Raw genomic sequence first — 23,761 nt, 5'->3', positions numbered from 1 at the left:
TTTATTTTTCAATTATAGTTGACATTCAATATTATTTTATATTCGTTTCAGGTTTACAGCATAGTGGTTAGATATTCATATCATTTATGAAGTGATCTCCTAATAAGTCTAGTACCTATCTAGCATATACATATTTATTACAATATTATTGACTATATTCCTTATACTTTACATACTGGTAACTGTTTTGGAACTATCAATATGTACTTCTTAACCCCTTCACTTTTTCACCCATCCCCCCAAAACCACTCCCACCTGGTGACTATCAGTTTGTTCTAAGTATCTATGTGTCTGTTTCTGTTTAGTTTGTTCAAATGTGTATATATTATTCTCATAGTCCCAATTTCTTTACAATGTATATATATATATATATACTCATTTGAAGAAATTCAAAACACTAATTCAAAAAGATATATACACCCCTATGTTCATTGCAGTTCTATTTACAATAGCCAAGATATGGAAGCAAACGAAATGCCCATCAATAGACAATTGGATAAAGAAAATGTGGTACAGGTATATGATAGAATATTACTCAGCCATAAAAAAGAATGAAATTTTACCATTTGCAACAATATGGATGGACCTAGAGGGTATTACACTAAGTGAAATAAGTCAGACGGAGAAAGACAAATACCATATAATCTCACTTACACGTGGAACCTAAAGAACAAAATAAATGAACAAACTTTGCCCTTGATTATCCTTCTACTTTCAGTTCCTAGATCATTAACTGTTAAAAGGAAGAAAGAAAAAAATTCTGCCTCTATAAATTTGTACTGACACTTGTTTATCAGTTACTCCCAGTCAACATGTATATACCTGTGCCAATATAAATGATAAAATAAGCAAACACTTTCCATTAAAAAAATAAATTAAGTCACATATATATCTTGAACTTGATTCTAGATGCTGGGTAGACATGAATTAAGAAATGGCTATGTACTGAAAATAGAAATGTCTCTCTACAAAATAGTGTACAATTGCCAGGACCTACTCTATTTCACATTATTCACCATACCTTTTTTAGTAACTACGACCCAATGTTCACCTGGAAAATTTCTGTCACCTTAGGTAATGTAGATTTACTTGAATATAAACAAAGCCATAGTTCCATGATATCATCTGTGTTGCTTGTTAATTTTAAAAATCTTACAAATGCAAACATATGTATTTGTTAAGACTTTAAGAAACTTCTCCCGGATATTTTTGGTTTTGACACCATAGATGATAGAGTTCATCATAGGAAGGATAAGAAGGTAAATGTTGGCTATAAAGATGTGGATATGTGGAACTATGTTATGGCCAAATCTGTGGGTGATAAAGGAGAAAAAGGCAGGTGTGTAAAACACCAAGATGACCCAAACATGACAGCCACATGTGCTAAAGGTCTTGAGTCTGGCCTCCTTTGATGGGAGATGAAACACAGCATGAAGAATGAGAATATAAGAGCAGATTATCTATATGAATTCCAGCCCATCAGTAAGGAAGGCAAGAATTAAGCTATAAAATCTATGGATCCTGGTATTGGCACAGGCCACTTTGATTAGGGCCATAAATTTGCAATAGTTGTGGGCAATGACATTGGTTTTGCAGTAGGGAAGCCTCGTCAGTAAGAAAAGATGAGGAATCAGCAGGATAACTCCATGTAGCCCAGTGGCCAAAATCAAAGCCGTGATCACTCCATGTGTCAGGATGGTAGAGTGACTTAAAGGGTTGCAGATGGCCACATATCAGTCAAAGGCCATGGCCAACAGCAATCCCAGCTCTGTGGTGGACAAAGAGTGTATAAAGAATATCTGGGTAGGGCAAGCTTTAAAATTGATTTCTCTGTCATTGAACCAGAAGAGGCTGAGGATCTTGGGAAGGGCAGTGGTACACAGCATCAGGTCATTCACAGAAAGCATACAGAGGAAGAGATACATAGCTTCATGAAGACTAGGGTCTGTCTTGATGATGAGCACAAGGGCACAATTCCCCATAAGAGCCAGCAGATGGACCAGGAAAAAGGGGATGGAGATCCAGACGTGAGCAGCTTCCATCCCTGGGATTCCAAGGAGAAGGAAAGTGTTGGGTGGAAATTGGTTCTATTTTCAACTGACATTTTCAGAGTCATTCAACCTGCTCTATCTTAAGGTTGTCAAAATTATTTTCAATAGACTGAACATAAAATTTACTCTGTTTACACCTAAAATATGTGACACATATTTTATGACAATCGGTGGTAGGAAACTTGGTGCCAAATTCATGTATGGGGGGAAAGGATGTGGAATTAGTCAGTAATATTTATTTTAATCTCAAAATTCAAAGGGTAAAATAGAGAGAACTCTATCCTAAGGAAAAGAAAGAATAGGCCCTAAAGTTGGGACGTTTTGCCCCATATCTCATATATCCTCTGCTATATAAATACCACATAGTAAGTGCTGGAATTATAGTATGTGTTCATTTTGCTTAAATTTTCATTAAACAAACAAATAAATAAAAACAAAAAGGCTCATCTTCAAGTGAGTATTAGAAATTTATTGCTCTGCTTATGTCTCTAAAACATGTTTTCGTCTGTAAGGCTCATTTTTTTCTCTTCATTGGAAATTTGTCTGTTTACATTTAAACTCATTATAAAAGCAAGTTGCTATTTTAGATTAAAAACACTTATTGAACCTAATATATGCCAATTTATGTGAATAATCAGATTGATATGTAAAGACAAATATGAATATTTGAACCATTTAAACAGAATTTTATTTTAGTTTTACTTGATCTCTCTGTTACTAACACTTTGTAAAGTGAAAAGTAATCATGCAGCCATATCTCTCAGACACATCTCCACAGTGGTGGCCAAATATGCACTATCTCAGAATATAACTAATTTCATTTATTATTTTTTATTTATTAGTTTTTGTCTTTAAAATACTTTTAAATCTCCAAAATATCTTGTTCAGCTGCTGCACCAGTAAGTCTCTAAAAAATTGCCATGTTTAAGTAATTCTGTTCTTGTTGATAAACAGCCTCCATTTTGAATTCCCTAAGGGCTGCCTTTCTTTTATCTACCATAGCCTATATCAGAGATCTTGCAGATGCCCCTATAATTTATCCACTAAACGAGTGCAAGCTGGCACAGCAGGAGACTTTCCTGATTTGACTTCAAGTCTATGACTGGAGTCCATTTGTTGCTTATTCTCTATGCATAGATTGTTAAATATTTTTAATTCCTCTTCTGTTTTTCTTTTGCGTAGAAATGCTGCTGCCTCACGTAGTCCTCTGACCCCTTCATCTTACTGGTCTTTTTGCCTGGGTTGTACTCATCTCTCAGAAGGCTGTAAGACAAACTAGTTGCCACCCACTTCTTGCTCTTGTGCCCACATGTCTTTCATGAGGTTTATACAAAATTAATGCCTCATGGGAATGGTTGTAAAAGATCGTGAATGAGAGTATCTCTCTTCCTTCTTCTAGAGGATTCTCACTGATTGAGCAGATGACATCCTTCGAGAGTTTTGCAGTCACTAGAGGACTAGCCTCAAGAACCAATAATTAAAGAGTCTGTGGGCATTAGGGTCATGATGGTGATTGTATAATTGTACTTCGGTGAGATTAAATATATACAGATTATGTAGGAAAAACATTTGTCCTTACAGCACAAAACTGATTAAATTTTCCATAGCCCCACATTCTTTAACATCTAAATTATGAGTAAGTATGGTTTATAGCAATGCTAACAAAATATTATCCATGTAATTCCTGCCTCAGAATCACCTGAAATGATAATATTTCTCCAGGTATTCCGTCAAGTTTCATATTTCTAGATATTGCCTAAATTATATCAGCTGAGCTGATGTTATTTTATTATCTTAAAAAAGAACATAATATATACCTTTTTAGGAGTTTTGTGATAGTAAAATTAAGAATATATAGAAGACATTTTCCCATATACTATTTGATAAATAAAAAGTCATTTAATATTTTTATTATTGTTGTTATTATTTTAATATTGCCTTTTAAATGTAAGCTTAAGACTTTCATTTCCAAATGGATACGAAGGACTATAAAACAATATCAAGCAGTGTAAATAAATCCTCTGTTGCTCTTTAATTGATAACCTTGGAAATAATTTGTGAAATTAGCACTGACAATCATTGATGACCAGCAAAAGAGATGTTGTAATAGACGTGAGTCAAACAAGAAGAATCATCTGTCCCCTTTTCTGCCACATATTTTATTAGTCTTCTCTGTCCAATCTCCAGTTACAAACGTCCTTGGGCCTTTAACATATCACTTATTTTACATATAATGTTTACATTAACCCATCCCGATGTCTTCACTAATGCTCACAGGTTAAGTAATTTGCCCAAATCGAACAAAGAGTAATTGAGGATGTCTCAAAAAAAAAAAAAAAAAAAAAAAAAAAAGAATTGTAGGATTGTTTACTATATCAATTTGAATGGCAGAAAAATAAATCTACGATGCTATATATTTTATCACAGGATCTGAGTTTCCCTTCTCAAAACAAAAGTCCATGTGTTGTGTTTTTTTTTCCAGTTAGTGTAATTTAAAAGGCCTTTATCTGATGTGTAAAGTGCAAGTGAATCAGACTCATTGAAGTGAAAAATCTATTCTATATAAAGTCGAATTATAAGAAAAATGTGTTAAATATCAGGAATTCCATATCCTATTACTTCTTTTCTTTTTTAAAACATTTAAATAGATATATTGATTTGTAAATGGATATGCAAACATGTATGCATATATCTTTGAGACCATTAAAATAACCTAATCTAGAAAGCCTTGAACAAAATAGTTTTCTATTTTCCTGGGGAACTAAATGGCTAAGACTTCTGAACGGACAAACCTTCCTTTTGTTGTGAACTCCAATATGAGCGTACTTAGGTATGTGATAAACCTCATGTTGTGGTTTCAGGCTTGGTCTGCCACTTATTGATAGTACAACCTTTTTAATATAATTTAATCTTTACAATCTTGAATTTCCTAAACTCTAAAATATGGGTACTAATTATAACTTCTATAGTAAAATTAAATGAATTAATATGGTTATAATATTAAATAAAATGAATAACATAATAACCACATCAATAAGTAAGTGGTAGTGGTGATTAATGATGATGGAAATTGTGGTGGTGCTAATATCTTTTGCTTTTATGGGTAAAGACTCTAAACTGGCATGCTTTGTTCATTAGGATGAAAATTAGAGCAATACAAGTGGGATTTTTTGTTTGTTAGCTTTTTGTTTATTTTGATTTTAGATTTATTTTTTGGTTTTATTTTACTTTTAACAGAAGGAAGCAGCATCTCTAATCAGAATGGTGCATGTATTTTCCTCCTCTGAGGCTATGTTGGCTTTATATAAAGATTTCCTCATTGGAAATGGAAATTTTTCCATAAACTCTGCAGCCAACTGCCTTCAGGAGGCTGCAATTCTGCCAGCAATTCTGCTAGTAAATATAAAGCAAGGTGAAATTAAACATTCAGAACATTTCTATTTTTTTTAACTACACAGTGTCCAGTTGCATATCTGGAATTCCTCTTAGACACAGAACATTTTGTGGAAGGTGGGAAGTTGGAAGGAATTATTCTATGTATTACTGGAGGATTCTTTCTTTACTTAATAACTCCACTAGTTATTTATATTTACTGTTCTGAATGTCGATTTTTTTTTTTTTTTTACTTTGCTTTACTTGTTATCATAAATTATCTTTGCATGGTTTTAACACGTAAACATACACTGGATATTCTAGAAGGGTAACTATCATGTATGTCAAAGGATTATTGTACATTGTTGTGTTAAGATTATCAAAAGTTATTCAACATTTTTGAAAACTACATCACCAAACAAAACAATAACATTTCTCCTGGCATTTGAATAATCAATAAAACACACCAGGATTAACTGGCATTTATAAATTTCACACTCACATTTATTTTATGCATAGGCACAAGAACCTGACTACTTTATTATGTCATCTAGTGTTGTTATGCACAGGTATATATGTTTTATTTTTATTTTATATCACTACTTGGGTATTGTGGGGTTTTTGTGTTTGTTTTTTAAACTTACTATGTTTGATTCAGAAAGGTAAATAGATCTTAGAAAACTTTGTTACATAAAGTGGAAATTAGATTTGATTATGTTTAGAATTATTATTCTATATTACCTTATTTAAGATTCAAATTCACAGAGATTATTATCACTATATCATAGATGAATCTTAATCTAAATCTCACATCTTAAACAACATAAAGTTTTCAAAGAATTTATAGGAGAAAATCTTCATAACCCAAAGTTAGGCAATACAGTTCTTAGATATGACACAAAAACAGGATCCATAAAAGAAAATAAGGTAAATTAGACTTCAATTAAAATTGAAATTATTCAATAGAAAGTTTCTTATGACTTAATAAGTCCCACAGATTGTTCTAACTACTAGGTTTGGAAAGACAAATAAAATAATTAAAAGTTTTGCTCTAATTTTTTCCACTTCCTCTGTATTTTCTATACTTGCTACTGCTCAGTGAGGTCAATGTACTTACTTACAAGTTTTACTATCCTATATGAAACCAAAATGTAGCTAAAAAGTTTCTCACATCAAGGTAATGCTGATTCAGTTTCAACATTCCCTGTTTGATAAAACTTTGTCTTTGTTGATGATCAGGGGAATCACAAACCTAGCAAAGTCAAACATATTTGACTGTTAATAATTTAAAGAATCCCTCCTTGATTCTTTTGGTTTTAACACCATAAATAATAGGATTCATCATTGGTGGAATAAGAAGATATATATTGGCTATAAAAATGTGGATATGTGGAGCAATGTGGTGACCAAACCTATGAGTGAGAAAAGAGAAAAAGGCTGGTGTATAAAACACCAAGATGACCCATACATGGGAGACACAGGTACTTAAGGTCTTGAGGCGGGCAGCTTTGGATGGGAGATCAAAGACAGTGAAAAGAATAAGTATATAGGAACAGATGATCAATATGAAATCTAATCCCCCTGTCAGGAACGCCACAATTAGGCTATAGGCTCTACGAATTTTGGTCTCAGTGCAAACCAGCTTTATCAGAGCCATAAACTCACAATAAGTATGGGAGATGACATTAGTTTTGCAGTAGGAAAGCCACCTCAGTAGGAAGGGGTGTGGACTGAGAAGCACAGCTCCTCTGAAGACAATGAACATACCCAAGCCTACAATCACTGTAGGCGTTAAGATAGTAGTATGTCTTAGTGGGTGGCAGATGGCTATATAGCGGTCAAAAGCCATGGCCAAGATAAATCCAGATTCCATAGTAGACAGAGAATGGATGAGATACATTTGAGTGAGGCAAGCTTCAAAGTAGATCTCTCTGTCATTGAACCAGAAGAGACTGAGCATCTTGGGAAGTGTAGAAGTGGTAAGCATCAAATCAGTCACTGACAGCATGCATAGAAAGAGGTACATTGGCTCATGCAGTTTGTGGTCTGTCTTGACAATTAATAAAAGGGCAACATTTCCCATCAGAGATAATAGATAGACCAAGCAGAAAGGGATGGAGATCCATATGTGGGCAGCTTCCAATCCTGGAATGCCAAGCAGTAGGAAGGTGATAGGTTGAAGACTGGTCCTGTTGTAACCTAACATTATTCAAAGAATGGATATTCCATGATCCTGTCTAAATTAAAAATCACAAAGATTTTAAGTATATGAAGACCAATTTTTGTTTTATTATTATGGGCTGCAAGAGATGTTAACATTTAATAACACGCAACTGACTATTAAATGGTTTCTTCAATAATACACTCTCAATGCATTAAATAGATGTGACTGTACATTATGGGTAAGAAAAATAATAGAAAGTTATTTTCTCTCTCTCTCTCTTTTTTTCTCTCTCTCCTTTCCACCCCCTGCCTTGCTTTTTTTGCTTTCTTCAGAAAGTATTGTCCAGTTGGTTGGTTAAAATTTATTTTGGCAATATTATGTAGTATTATAGAGGTAGTAGTTGAATGTGAAGATATAATTTTCTACCATCCAATATAACAAAAAAAGTAAAAGTTAAACCATCATGAATAAAATCAGGCATTTGTATATTTAACCCCTCTTACCCCCTCCCAATAATAGGGCTTATAGATATAAGGAAAATGAGACTTGGGAAATACTAAAGAACAATTGGGTCAATAAAGAACTGAACAAAACTAGTCTTATATTGAAGGGTGAGACATTGAGTTAATAAAGAAAAGACCCTTCTCTTCATAAAATCAGCCAAACTGAATGGTAAAAAATCATTATTTTGAAAGACAATCTAATAGAGAAAATGACTAAGTCAGTAAAACATGGGTGTAGATGTTACTAGACATTTATAATTTTTTTTAAATGATAGATTAAACTCTTCTGGAAAGTGCATAATATATTCTTCAGTCATGTAGTACATTTGATGCTGGGTTTTGTTTCCCAAGTAAACTTTTAAATGCAACTCTTGGCTCAAGATATCAGGTTACCAGAAAGTGTGTCTTGGAATGTGTGAACAATTGTTTTTGAAAGGTATCCTAATGATACCAAATTTTAAATTGATAAATCATTAATTTGATTCAAATATCAGTGTATGATAAGCTTATATAATACGAGGCATCCTTTTAGTCTGAATAAAGCAAAGTTTAACAAAAACAAATAAGGTTTTTACCAATGTAGTTTGAGACTGAATTCTAGGGCGAGGTTAACAAAAATTATGAACAACATGTACATCTCTACCTTATTTTTCGTCAAGTCAAGAAGTTGAGCATCTTTCAGGCAACCATAAGGGTTAAGTCTTCACTGCTGTGACTGGACTTAGGACCTCCAGCATAAGCTCTACCATTCCTTTCCAAGGAAGCACTGAATTCTCCCTTCCCACCTCAACCACAACTCTCCTGCCTATAATCTGGTTCTCTCACATTTATGGTTAGATGGTCTCACTGCTCAGCCTGAGGCTCAGCATAATATTGGCTATCATTACAACAGGTGCCATTACATTTCTTATCCTGAGGGATCAGAAGCTTGCAAGGAATATGTTATACATAGACTCTCCTGAGAATGCTGCCTGATTGTAGGCAGTTTCATTAATTTCTCCTGATCTCTCCAGGCAGTTTGGTCTCTTGGAAGGGCTCAGTCTTATGGTGTCCATATTACTTGAGTTCTGAGCTTAGAAATCAATAGGAGATGGCCTGTGGGCTCCAGGTATCATGAGATACTTGATTTGTTATACCTTTTTGGCTTAAGCACTAAATGCTTTCTTATAACATATGTGATTAGAGCTAGAAGGAGTGTAGAATATCATGGAGCAACAAGTTTATGAATAATCAGGGTGACTGTATGAATATCTTCACATGCCTCTAGATATTCTTAAGTAACTCACCTGAACCAGATTTAGTTTTAAAAACAATTAAAGTTTCACGTTCCTATCCCTGTATTCCTCTGAACTTTATTTGTTTAATCAAATACAGGGTAGGCAATATCCCCAAGTATGGGAGCATTATTATTTGTGTTTTGGTTGGGATGTTATGCAAAGTTTGGATATGCTTTTATAGATATGTTTCTCTTATCTTTTTCTTCTACTCTGTATTTCAGGAAAAGTGAACATTACAGGCTCTTTCCCAAGATCAGAGATCATCTGTATTTGTGCTGGGTTTGTTCAGTGGGGACACTGGGACAATCCTCTCTATTTCTCAATTTCCTCAACTGAATCTACTCTTTGGTTTCAGATTCTACCAGAGGGGATTTCCATGGCTTCAGATTACAGTGGGAGACTCATATTTCTGAGATATGATTAAACTACTGGTGTCTCTATGTTTTGCTGGCTACACTTGGTGTGGATTCATGTGGTTTCTAATTTCAGGGAGTCCTCACTGTCAAATGCTTGACTTCTCAGAAATCCTATAATTTGTGTAAATAACCACCTGTATTAAAGATGCCTTGTACTAAATACTCAAGTGCTTTCTGTTTCCTGATTAGAATTGTGAGTGGTACAGATGCCATTCATAATAATATAGGGCTAGTGACTTCAGTAACTTGCTGAGTTAAAGAAATGATAGAGGTTTGTCCTCCAAGTTAACTCTTTTAAAATATTAGAAAGGGAATAATCAAAAGATACTACCAACCTCAATATAAAAAAGGCCATATATAAAGAAACCTACAGCTACTTCATACTATGTGGTGAAATACTGAAGGCTTTTCCTCTATGGTCAGGAGCAAGATACGAATGCCCACTTTCACTATTTGTGTTCAATGTAATAATCAACAACAATGACTGGTAAAAAATGGGCAAAGGAGTACAGTAGACTTTTGTTCAAAAATATGTTCAAATGGCCAATAAGCACATAAAAAGACACTCAGCATAACCAATCATTAGGGAAATGCAAATCAAAACCACAGTGAGATACACTTCATTCTTATAAGGATGGCTGTTAAGAAAGAAAGAAAGAAAGAAAGAAAGAAAGAAAGAAAGAAAGAAAGAAAGAAAGAAAGAAAGAAAGAAGGAAAGAAGGAAAGAAGGAAAGAAGGAAAGAAGGAAAGAAGGAAAGAAGGAAAGAAGGAAAGAAAGAAAGGAAGAAGGAAGGAAGGAAGGAAGGAAGGAAGGAAGGAAGGAAGGAAGAGAAGAAGGAAGGAAGAAAGAAAGAAAATAAAATATAACAAAAGAAAAGAATTATTTTTGGTGTGAATGTGGAAAAATTGGAAGGAACCCTTGTGCATTGCTAATAGAATGGAAAGTGATACAGCTGCTGCAGGAAAAGGCATGGAAGTTCTTTAAAAATTGAACAGAATTACTATATGATCCGTCAATTCTACTTCTGGGTATAAACCCCAAAGAAGTGAAAACAAGGACTTATATAGGTTATTTTGTATACCTATGTTTATAGCAGCATTATTCACAATAGCCAAAAGGTGGAAACATCCCAACTGTCCATCTACAGATGGATGAATGGATAAACAAAAATGAATTCATATAACTTTAAAAAGGAAGGAATTTCTAACACATGCTGCAACATTGGTGAACTTTGAAGATATTATGCTAAGTGAGATGGACAGTCACAAAAGAACAAATATTGTATGGTTTCACTTCTATGTGGCACCTAGTATAGCTAAATTCTTAGAGACAGTAGTAGAATGGTAGTGGGCAGAAGATGTGAAGAAGTGGGAATGGGAAATTAGTGTTTCATGGATATGGTATTTCAGTTGGGGTAGAAAAAAAACTGTGGAGATGGATGGTGGTGCTGGCTGCACAGTAAATAATATGAATGCACTAATTCCACTTAACTGTACACTTGAAAATAGTTAAAATGATAAATGTTATGTTATGTATATTTCACTACACTATAAAAAGCACCAGTGAAATTCCCCTTAGTCATATTCCATCATAATGCTAAAAATATAAGTGGTGGTATTAGATAGATAATAGATAGATAGATAGATGATAGATAGATCTTTATGGACTTTGTTATTAACATAAAAATACATATTGATAAAAACATCAGAGGAGGCTTCTTTCAGTTATAAGCTCCTGCTCCATAAACAGGAGTAGAAAGGGTATAACAGTGATATATGGCAGTAAAAAATATTTGAAGAAGAATGAATAGCATATATGAGTATACGTAAGTGCCATCAATCATAATATAGCCTTGTTGTCTTTACAATTTAGTCTACAGCACCCTCATTGGATCCCATTCCCTTAGTTCATATGAGAAAACAAGAGAAAAGGGGCCCTGAACAATCAGAGAAAGCTGCAGGAAACTTGTCTACACAGAAGATGAGTGAGTTAGTTTATATTTTCCAGATACATCTGGTATCAAAGGATTCTAAACAACTTAACTATGATCTCTTCATTCCTATTTTTTCTGAGGAAAAGAGAGGAGAAAGAGAATTAGTTAATAATCATGCAAAAGTAAATTTCAGTGTTAGTCTAAGTAACTCTAATTCAATTTAAAGGGTATTTATTGAACACATATTATAAAATATCAAGTGAAATAGTAAATAATTTTATTAACAAAAGAGATTGAAAGTGATTACTTTATCTTATCACTATTCTATTTTACTCCATTAACATTTTATTATTCTCCAGAGGGTTTAATAAAGTTATCAATGTCATAGTATTAAGCAACGTACTCTACAGAAAAAGAGTAAAAAACATAACTTTTTTTTTGAGGTTTTGCTAGATTTAGTAAATATATAGTGACGAGGGACTGGAATCAAATATATTCATTATATAAATATCAAAAAGTACAAATATTACACAGTTACAAAGACATTAAATTAGAGATAATAGGTATTTCCTAAGCTATTTTAAACTAAAAGTGGAGAACATAGAAACTTATAATCACTGGGGAAGAATTAAAAAACACACACATTTATTTTGTTTCCTTTGTGACATTGTACTGATCTTCCTTACGTGTTTCATTTAATCATCACACAACAATATGAGGTAGGTTGTATTATCACTCATTTTTAAATATTAGGAAATTGAGGGGAAGAGGAATTAAATAGCAATAAAACTAGACAGGCAAAGAATACTGGACTTGAACCCAGGCAGTCTAACTCCAAAGCCTGCGTCCTTAACAATTAAGTGATCGGACTACCTGTAAAAAAAGTCATGAAGTCTAAATTTTACCAAATAAGAACATATGTTCAATTTGAGCATCTATTAGGAAGTCAGGGAAAAGATGATCAAATATTTCTAGTTCTTCAAAACAGAAAGTTTCATACTCTCCCCACATTTGAATTAACTGAGAATGGTGAATCCAGAGATGTTAGTCTTTGTGTTTAAATATGGGTGTGAGCTTCTAAAGATAATAAGCAAGGGAAGATGAAAAATTTCAGAGCATAAGTTTCATAAAACAATTTTTACAGATCTAAAGCATAAAAAAGATCCACAGATCTTAGGTTATATTTAAAAAAAAATAATGAGAAATATAAAACTGGGATGGGAAAACAGTGACAATGAACTAGAGAAGGAAAAAAGTCCTTGGTATTAGACAATAAATGAATGCTTTAACATTGTTGCTAATAAGAAATTTCAGATCTTATGTCTTGATACTGTGTTCCAAGTTATCTAATGAATGAGGTAGACTCAATGCCCATGGTGCCCTGGTAATTTGGTAACATTGACTACGAGTTATGAAAATGAGAATTCATAACTTCAATTTTAGCAGTCAAAAGACTCAGCAAAAGACTCAGCAGTCAAAATGATATTGCCTTATTTTATGAAATACATACACTCTATCTCTATCAAAATTTCTCTAGAAAATGGAGCAGCTTTAATATTAAAATTAGAGCCTTCACATTAATTCATATTTGTTCGTTTGTGAGAGATTTGCTTAATAGTAATGTTAAATATTTATATATTATTAGTCCTACCCCTTTATCTGGATAAACCATAATTCTTCAATTTGATTCCGTTACAGGAGAGATACAACATTCATCACCTATTCTACAAAATCACAGCCATATACATGGATCAAATTGTTTCAAATTGCCGGGTATGTATGGTCCATCATTTAGTTCTCTAGAGAAATCTTTCTTTACGTATTGTTTACTTACCCTTCTCCTTTTCCTCCTCCTTTACTGTTTACTCCCTATATGTAATTATCTAAAAAAAGACACATACTTTTGGATCAGTTCTCCAAAAACAATCAGTTCTCCAATACTTAATAATTTAAAAAACTGAAATAATCTGTTGAATTAGAATTTCTGGAATGTACAGACATCTAGTAAATAAAAGACCTTTCAAGTGGTAAAAGCAACTAAGATTGTGAGAGTGAAAGCAGTTAATTATTTTCCTTACATTATCTCTTTTACTTCCATTTATTCTTGAACCAACTCTTTTATTGATCCAACTAAAATCAAGCAACTTTGACCATTAGTGTCCTAAGAACATATTCTCGTATTTTCTTGGTCCTTACTCCATATACAATGGGGTTGAGAAAAGGGGGCACCAAAAGGTACATATTTGCAATAAAAATATGGATATGTGCAGGAATATTTTTCCCAAAACGGTGAGTGAAAATGGAAAAACCAGCTGTGGAATAGAAGACAAGAATAACACAGACGTGGGATCCACATGTACCTAAAGCCTTAAAGCTAGCGTCTCGGGATGGCAGGCGGAATACAGAGCGCAGAATGAAGGCATAGGATACGGCAATGAGAATGGCATCACAAGAGCCAATGATTGTAGCCATACTGAGGCTATAACGCTTGGTGGCTCTTGTGTCCATACATGCCAGCTTCACCACAGCCATGAACTCACAGTAGGTGTGGGCAATGATTCGAGTCCTGCAGTAGGGAAGCTGTTTTAGTAGGATGGGATGTGGGGTAAAGAAGGCTACACCCCGAATCACCACAATGATACCCATTATAGTGATGTGAACATGGGTGAGAATGGTGGTATGGCGCAGTGGATGACAAATGGCCACATAACGGTCAAAGGCCATGGCCAAAAAGAAACCTGATTCCATGGCAGTAAAGCTGTGGATGAAAAACATTTGGGCCAAACAAGCATCAAAGGTGATGTCATGGGCTCCGAGCCAGAAGAGACAGAGCATGCGGGGCAGTGTAGAGGTGGAGAGGACCAGGTCAGTGACTGACAGCATGCACAGAAAGAAGAACATAGGCTCATGGAGGCTTCGCTCTGCCTTCACCACAGCCAGGATGGTCACATTCCCCACCACAGCCACCATGTATATGGAGCAGAAGGGAATTCCAATCCAGACATGCAGGTGCTCTAATCCTGGGATGCCCATCAGCAAGAAGGTGACAGGAAAGGGACGAGATGTATTGAGAAGAAGCATGATGGTTTTTCCTTTGATTTTTACAAGTACTTCTGAAGATAAAGTTGCTATGCAAAGATGATCAGAACCAGATGCTAAAAAAAAAAAAAAAAAAAAAGAGATTTTGTTCAGAAGGTCCATTAATGATGTGCTGTTAAAAACAATTCAAATTCAAACCTGGAGTATTTGAAGCCACTGGACCCAGACTGTTAAAATTTGTAATAACATACCAAAATACTGTTTTTTGAGGTATAGAAAGATAATACTAATACCACATTTTCCCATTATTTCAAGGAACTATTCATTAGTCACTTTGTCCCTTCATTTCCAGTAAAAGATTCCATCTGTAATCTTAATTCAACAAACATTTATGAGCCGTTGCCGTGCTTCTCTTTTGAGCTATCATACAGTATTTCATGTAAGTGAGTTTTCCATAACTGGAAGTGATTAAGCAGAGGCCTTTGTGAAAATTTTAGGGAGTTATTTAAACAACCCATACTTGGGAATAGAAATAAATTGACTCTTTTCCTCTCTGCCTGGACATAATATTGAAGTCTTTGCCATAGCTTTTGAAATAGGATTACATATATAAATATAGTTAAGGATAATGTATTTCTGAACAATAAACCCACTCACTACCTTTTCATCCTAATTTTTTTCAGACTTAGATAATTTCACTGTGTACATGGATCCTAATTGTGCTCCTTCATTTGTCAATTCAGAAATCCACATTCTAAAACATGCACAGCAGTTTACTTATTGGATTGGTAAATTGGCCTAATTATGTCTGAGAAATCAGCTACTGACTAAAACAGATTTCTTTATACTTCTTCCCATAATACCAATGAATAGTCAAATCTCCATGGCAGAAATTACCTGGGATAAAGCAGTTCAGCATGAGGCAGGGAGTGGAGAGGTTAAGAAAGAAATTGACTTAAGTCACTACAAATGCTTCAGTTGTAGAGAAAAACCTCGGTTATTAACTTTCTGTTTTCCCCATCTCCATCAAGGCAGTACTGGGTACTTGGGTAGTACTGCCATCAGCATTTAAAGAGAGTCTACTTTTCCTATCTCAAACTAATCATTATAAATATAATAAGTAATATGTAATAAGAACTTACGGAGTCACTTCTATGTATGCTTTCCAGAATCATTCTACACACTTACCTTCTTCAGATATCATTAACTGAGCAAGTATTTTCTAAGTTTTTACATTTACATTTCTGGGATTTATTATAGTGAAAAACACTTGAACAGCACAAAGATGTTTTTTTTCAAAGGTGGCTTAGTTAGCTTTAAACAAGTAATTATACTTTAACTTTAAATAGTAACTAATAAGGCAAAAAATTACCCCAGAGGGGAGAAAAGAATGAATTATGTAGAAATGACAGTAAAGAATCAAAATAAATGCAGTGAATCAAAGAAAGCCTTCTTGCATAAATGGCACTTAGGTTGAAATGTGAAGAATATATGACTTCAGTCCATGTGATTTGAATATAGATATATAGGTATAGATGACTATCTATCTATCTATCTATCTATCTATCTATCTATCTATCATCTATCTATCTATCTATTATCTATCCACAAACACACATAAACAAAGGAAAAAGAAAGGAATATAAAGTTCCATCAGGAAGAACTATCATGATGTAGTGACTTAAAATCTAATGTATTTGGGACTCAAAGACTACAAAGATTCAAATGAGATGAGATTCTATGGGTAAACAAGGGTCCCCACATATTCATGTATAATCAACTAACCAACAGAAAATTTTATAATCTGATCTCTAGACCAGAGGCTGTCACTCATTAAGTTCTCAATAAGTACATGTTGGAGGTATAAAAACCATACGAAGTATTAAAAGAACAGGATTGTAAGGTGAACACACTCACAGATACAAACACTAGTTCCCAAAACACATTTTTTTTGCACAAAGACACACATTACAAACTCTGTGATACCATCTCCTTGAAAATGCCAACCTGTAGTTAAATCCAGACATCATGAGGTACTGATATTTTCGGTCCTTCAATAGATTCATACAATATGAAATATGGTCAAAATGAAAGATAACCTTGACTTCTATGATACCCTTAAATAAGATCTTTGCTACCTAGAATTAATTTTTTATTCATTTCATCCATAAAGAATGAAAAATGTTCATTTTCTCTGTATCAAAGTTAGCTCTCCTCCCTTGAATCTAGATAATTTGGAAAATAAGAAGATGTTATTTGAGTGAGTCCAAGATCTTTTAAAGTTTTCCTTAGATTACTCAGATTATTTCTTTCTCCACATTCCTCTTCAGTTTCATTACAACCTTAATTAACTCGTACAGAAACTGATTCAGAGCAAAGAAACAACCTAAAAATGTAACTTCTATATGTAGTAACTTCAACCTGGTAATCTCAGAGGATAAGCAAGGATAACATCTGACACATACAGGTCCTTATGGAATCAGTGGGAGAAGTTTGTACTGTTGGTGATTGATAACCTTCTTAATTTCAGGGACAGTAATTTACTGTGCATTCCCTTAGGTTTATAGCTACAGATTTAGTCATCCCTCAGCAATTATCAGCCAGTTAAGAGGATGAATCCTGAGGGAACTGAAAAGACACATTCTTTTTTCCTTTAATACATCAACTTCATTCCAATGTCAACTTGGGAAATAAACCTTCTGGGTCAGAAGAGAGTGGGATGATGTATTTAAAATGTTGGGGCAAAAGGTCAAGAAATCTGTATCTGGCAAAGCTACCCTTTGAAAATGAGGGAAAAAGTTAAGATATTCTCAGGTAAACATAAGTTAAGGAAATTCATTACCACTAGACCTGCTCTAGAAGAAATTCTAAAGGAAGTCCTTTATGTTGAAATTAAAGGAAGCTAGAGATTAACTCAAATTTATACAAAACTATGAAGTTCTTCAGTGAAGATACAAATATGAAAATAAGTATCATCACAATTTTGATTCATAACTCTACTTTTTACTCTTCAACAGGATTTAAAAGACAAAAGCACAAACATAATTATAAATCTATGTTAATAGGCAACAATATATGAAGATGTAATTTGTGACATTCTTAACATAAAGTGTGAGGGTGCAGCACTAAAGCAGTAGAGCTTTGGTATGTGATTGAAGTTAAGTTGTTACCAGTTTTCAGTATATTACTATAACACTAGGGTTTTATATGTAATCCTTGTGCCGACCACAAAGAAAATGACAAGGACTGAGAAAGTGTCATTACAAAAATCAACTAAATGCTAAGCAAGGCAGTAAAGGAGACAGTGAAGGACAAAACAAGTTTTAAGACATACCGAAAACAAATAACAAAAATGGCAATAGTAAGCCTTTCCCTATGTCTAATCACTTTAAACATAAATGTCTAAAACTCTCCAGTCAAAAGGTTTAGAGTGGCAGAATGGATTAAAACAACAGGATTCTGATTTCAGTTTTCCAGTTCGGCAAAGTGAAAAGCTGGAAGTTGACACTTTGCCCTAACTATAAGTAAAAAGCTGAACCAACTGGAAAATTAGCTACTATTCTTACATCCATAAGTGAAGTGAGGTCAGAGGGCAAACTTCTTCTCCTCAAATTGAAGAAACCAATGGATGAAGACAGAAAATCACAATTTACCAACAATCTCTGTGGGAATCAATGCCAGGGCAGAAAAAGTGTGAACTATAAATAATTAATTGCTGGAGACTTAGTGTAGGCAAGCTTGAGAAACAAACACCAGCGTGACCCAGTCATTGATGGGCCCCCACATTTTTGTGAGTTTTACCTTTAGGAGCCTATCAGGTCCTCACAGTTATATCACAAAAAAATTCCCTTCCTGCTTCTGGCAGGTCGAGGGGAAAATAAAAAAAATAACATGATAATATCAACAAACGCATAATAAACATTTCACAAAATCCAATACTCATTCAAGATAAAAACTCTCAGCAAACTAGGAATAGAAGTGAACTAACTCAATTTAATAAAGAATATTTATTAAAAAAAACAACCCTGTAGATAATATCATACTTAACAGTGAGAAAATAAAAGTTTCCCCACTAGAATCAGGAACAAGGCAAGGATATTCCCTCTCTCCACTGATTTTCAACATCCTAGCTAACACAATGGACAAGAAAAAGAAATAAAAGAATACATATTGGGAAAGAAGAAATAAAATTGTATGTGGTTACAGATGATATGATCACCTATGTAGAAAATCCAAAAGAATTGACAAAATTTTCTGGAATTTAGCAAGTATAGCAAGGTTGCATAACACAAAGTTAATATACTAAAGTCAATCTCATTCCTATGTACCAGAAAGAAAAAAGTATCATTTGAAATTAAAAATAAATTACCATTTAAAATGGTATTCAAAAAATGAAATACTTAGGTATAAATATATACATATATATTGAGAGAGAGAGAGACAGAGAGCCAAAAAAATATATACACATTTTAAGAAAGGAAAAAACTGTATTAAAATTGTAATGCTCAATATATACCAAAACAAAAGATGAATACAAGTAATGAGTATACATTTTTTGGCTCCCTGGTGTGTGTGTGTGTGTGTGTGTGTGTGTGTGTGTGTGTGTGTATATATATATATATATATATATATATATATATATATATATTTGCAGTTTTAATATAAACCACTATATAATTGTGGTTTAAAAGGTTAAAAATAATTGCAAAAATTGTAATTACTTTTTACACCAACATTTTATATATATTTCTAGATTTGAATGTGGGTGTCCAGTTTTTCCACATTTTAATTATATATATGTGTGTATGTATATATATATGTCTATATATCTATATATCTGTATCTATCTATCTATCTATCTATCTATCTATCTATCTATCTATCTATCTATCTATGATTTTGTGGATATAGAAAACTAATTTTATAGTTTATACAGAGAGGCAAAAGACCAAGAAGAGTCAACACAATGACAAAAGTGAATAACAAAGTTGGAGGACTGATACTACCCAATTTCAAGACTCACTATAAAGCTACAGTAATGAAGAGAGTAGTATTGGCAAAAGAGTAGCAAATAGATCACTAAAACAGAATACAGAGATCAGAAATAAACCTCCGTAAATAAAGCCAACTGATTTTTGACAAGAAGCAAAGGCAATAAAATGGAGCATAGATAGAATTTTTACAAATGGTTACAAAAGATAGTATTTTTAACAAATGGTTAAAAATGTGGAAAAACTGGACACCACATGAAAATCTAGAAAAAACATTACACTCCTCACAAAAATGAACTTGTAATGCAACACAGACCTAAATGTAAAATGTAAAACTATAAAACTCTTAGAAAATATCAAGGCGACATAGGATATGGTGATGACTTTTAGATATGACACTAAAGATATGATCCACGAAAGACACCATTGGTAAATTGGACTTCATTAAAACTTAAAAATGTCTGCTCTGGCAACCATCATTTTTTCTTCTATATCTGTGAGACTATTTCTGTTTACTTTGCTCATTTATTAGGTTCTTTAGATTCCACATATAAGTGAGATCATATGGTATTTGTCTTTCTCTGACTGACTTATTTCACTTAGCATAATGTTCTCTAGGTCCATCGTATTGTTGCAAATGGTAAGATTTCATTCTTCTTTATAGCTGAGTAATACTCCATTGTATAAATGTACCACAGTTTCTTAATGCAGTCGTCTACCGATAGGCATTTTGGTTGTTTCCAAATCTAGGCTATTGTGAATAGGAAGGGGGGTTATCACTTTGTGAGGGGTGAAATGTCTAACTATCACATTGTTTTGCACACCTGAAACTAATAAAAAAAAAATGTCTGCTCTGTGAAAGACACTGTCAAAAGAATGAAAACAAGTCACAGATTGGGAGAAAATATTTTCAAAATATGTAAAGGACCGTTATCTAAAATATACAAAGAATTTTTTGGGTAGATACCCAGGAGAGGGATTGCTGGGTCATATGGAAATTCTATTGTTAATGTTTTGAGGAACCTCCACACTGCCTTCCACAGTGGCTGCACCAATCTGCATTCCCAACAAGAGTGCATGAGGGTTCTTTTTTGTCCATACCCTCTCCAACACTTGTTATTATTTGTCTTATATTTGCCTTATTATTTGTCTTATTTGTCTCATGTTGATGACAGCCATTCTACTGGTGTGAGGTGATATCTCATTTTGGTTTTTATTTGCATTTCTCTGATGATGAGTGACGTTGAGCATTTTTTCATATGTCTATTGGTAATTTGTATGTCCTCTTTGGAGAAATGTCTATTGAGGCCCCCTGCCCATTTTTAAATTGGATTGTTTGTTTTCCTGTTGTTGAGTTGTATGAGTTTCTTATATATTTTGGATGGTAGCCCTTTATCGGAGGTGTTGTTTGCAAAAATCTTCTCCCATTTGGTTGGTTGCCTCTTTATTTTGTCTATGGTTTCTTTTGCTGTGCAGAAGCTTTTTAGTTTGATATAGTCCCATTCATTTATTTTAGCTTTTACTTCCCTTGCTTTTTAAGTCAAATTCATGAAATTCTCTTTGAAACCAAGGTCCATAAGTTTAGTACATATGTTTTCTTCTATGCAGTTTATTGTTTCAGGTCTTATGTTTAGGTCTTTCATGTATTTTGAGTTAATTTTGGTACACAGTGACAAATAGCAGTCTAGTTTCATTCTTTTGCATGTGGCTTTCCAATTGTCCCAGCACCATTTATTGAAGAGGCTGTCTGTTCTCCATTGTATGCTATTGGCTTCTTTGTCAAAAATTATCAGTCAGTATTTATATGGATTTATTTCTGGGTTCTCAATTCTATTCCATTGGTCTGTGTGTCTGTTTTTCTGCCAATACCATACTGTTTTGATTATTGTTTGATTATTTGATTATTGTTACCATACTGTTTTGACTTCAGTACAAGCTGAAGTCAGGCAGTGTACTACCTCCAGTATCGTTCTTCTTTTTTTAGGATTGCTTTGGCTACTTGCGGTTTTTTGTGGTTCCATAGAAATCTGATGATTTTTTTTTTCTTCTATTTCTTTAAAAAATGCCATTGGGATTTTGATGGGTATACATTAAATGTCATTGGGATTTTGATGGGTATATTGCAGCTTTATTTACAGTGGCCAAGACATGGAAACAACCAAAGTGTCTGTCAATAGATGATTGGATAAAAGAAATGTGGTATATACACAATGGAATACTATTCTGCCATAAGAAAAGGTGAAATAATGCCATTTGTGACAACATGGATGGATCTTGAGATTATGATGCTGAGCGAAATAAGTCAGACAGAAAAAGTAGAGAACCATATGATTTCACTGATGTGTGGTATGTAAAACTGAAAACAACAAAAGAACAAGACAAACAAATGAAGAAATAAAAACTCATAGACACAGACAATAGTTTAGTGGTTACCAGAGGGTAAGGGGGCAAAGGAGTGGTAGATGAGGGTAAAAGGGATCAAATATATGGTGATAGAAGGAGAACTGACTCTGGGTGGTGAACACACAATAAGATACATAGAAAATGTATTACAGAATTGTACTTGAACCCTATGTAACTTTACTAACAATTGTCACCCCAATAAACTTTAGTTAATAAAAGAAAAATAGAAAGAAATCTTAACAGTTATCAGTAAGTAAACAATCAACTCAATTAAAACAATAGTCCAAAGACCTTAACAGATTCCTCACAAAAGAAGATATATGAAATAAATATATGAAAAGATGCTTCACATCCTATGCCATACATATAGGTTGAAGAGAAAAAATCAGTAAAAGATTTTCCATGCAAATAATAAACAAAAGAGAGCAGGGATAGCATATGAATATCAGTCAAAATAGACTTTAAGTCAAACATGGTTATAAGGCAATCATTATATAATAAGAAAAGCTCATTTCACCACAAAAAAGAAATAAAAGATGAGACCAAAAGATATATAGGGAAAAATGAAAATGGCAATACATGTCAAAACTTTTTGGATACAGCAATAGTGTTAATAAGAGAGAAGTTTTTATCATTACAGGCCTATGTGAAGAAACAAGAAAAATCTCAAATAAACAACCTAATATTGCACCTTAAAAACTAAAGAACAAACAAAGCCCAAAGTCAGTAGAAGGAAGAAAATAATAAAAATGAGAGTGGAATTAAACAAAATAGACAAAAAAAAAAAAAAAAAAAAAAAAACAGAAATAATGCAACAAAGATCTAGTTCTTTGAAAAGATTAGTAAAATTGACAAAACTCTGCCTAAACTCACTAAAAGAAAGAGAAAAGACTCAAACAAAATCAGGAATGAAAAAGGACAAGTTACAATGAACACCACAGAAATGCAAAGAACTATACAACAATATTATAAAAGACTATATGACACCAAATTTCATAACCTAGAAAAAATGGACAAGTTCTTAGAAATATATAACTTTGTTAGACTGAATGACGAGGAATTAGAAAATCTGAATAGACTGGTCAACAGTAAGGAACTTGAAACAGTCCTCAAAAACCTCCCCAGAACTAAAAATCCAGGACCAGATGGCTTCACTAGTAAATTCTATCAAACATTTAAAGAGGATTTAATACCTATTCTCCAGTTCTTTCCAAAAACCAAAGAAGAGGCAATACTTCCTAACTCATGTTATGAGGTCAACATTACCTTGATACAAAATCCTGTCTGACTTATTTCGCTTAACATAATAATCTAAAGATCCATCCACATTGTTCCAAATGGTACTATTTCATCTTTTCTTATAGCAGAATAGTATTCCATTGTGTCACCCCAATAAACTTAAAAACAAACAAAACCAAATCCTGGCAAGGACAACACACACAAAAAAACAAAATTACAGAACAATATCTTGATAAATATAGATGCAAAATCCTAAACAAAATACTAGCATCGAATACAACAGTACATTAAAAAGATAATATATCATGATCAAGTAGAGTTGGTTCCTGGAGCACAACTATGGTTAATATATGCAAATGGATCAATGTGATA

At 33.4% G+C, this 23,761-nt stretch overlaps 2 protein-coding genes and 1 pseudogene across 2 annotated transcripts; all 3 read right to left on the bottom strand.

The window, feature by feature from the left end:
- Nucleotides 1-1,121: 1,121 nt before the first annotated feature.
- Nucleotides 1,122-2,104, bottom strand: LOC117029730 (olfactory receptor 52D1-like; annotated as a pseudogene).
- A 4,580-nt stretch (nt 2,105-6,684) lies between these two features.
- Nucleotides 6,685-7,629, bottom strand: LOC117029729 (olfactory receptor 52D1-like). Its single transcript, XM_033118926.1, has one exon. The coding sequence runs from the start codon at nt 7,627-7,629 to the stop codon at nt 6,685-6,687; it is 945 nt and encodes a 314-aa protein (XP_032974817.1).
- Nucleotides 7,630-13,853: 6,224 nt separating this feature from the next.
- LOC117031266 (olfactory receptor 52M1-like) lies at nt 13,854-14,798 on the bottom strand. The gene has a single exon (XM_033121762.1). It carries the CDS (start codon nt 14,796-14,798, stop codon nt 13,854-13,856), a length of 945 nt encoding a protein of 314 aa, XP_032977653.1.
- Between the last annotated feature and the right edge of the window lie 8,963 nt (nt 14,799-23,761).

Source organism: Rhinolophus ferrumequinum, chromosome 11, assembly GCF_004115265.2.
Source record: "Rhinolophus ferrumequinum isolate MPI-CBG mRhiFer1 chromosome 11, mRhiFer1_v1.p, whole genome shotgun sequence".
In the NCBI taxonomy this organism is placed as follows: domain Eukaryota; kingdom Metazoa; phylum Chordata; class Mammalia; order Chiroptera; family Rhinolophidae; genus Rhinolophus; species Rhinolophus ferrumequinum.
This window is presented reverse-complemented; position numbering and strand designations above follow the sequence as displayed.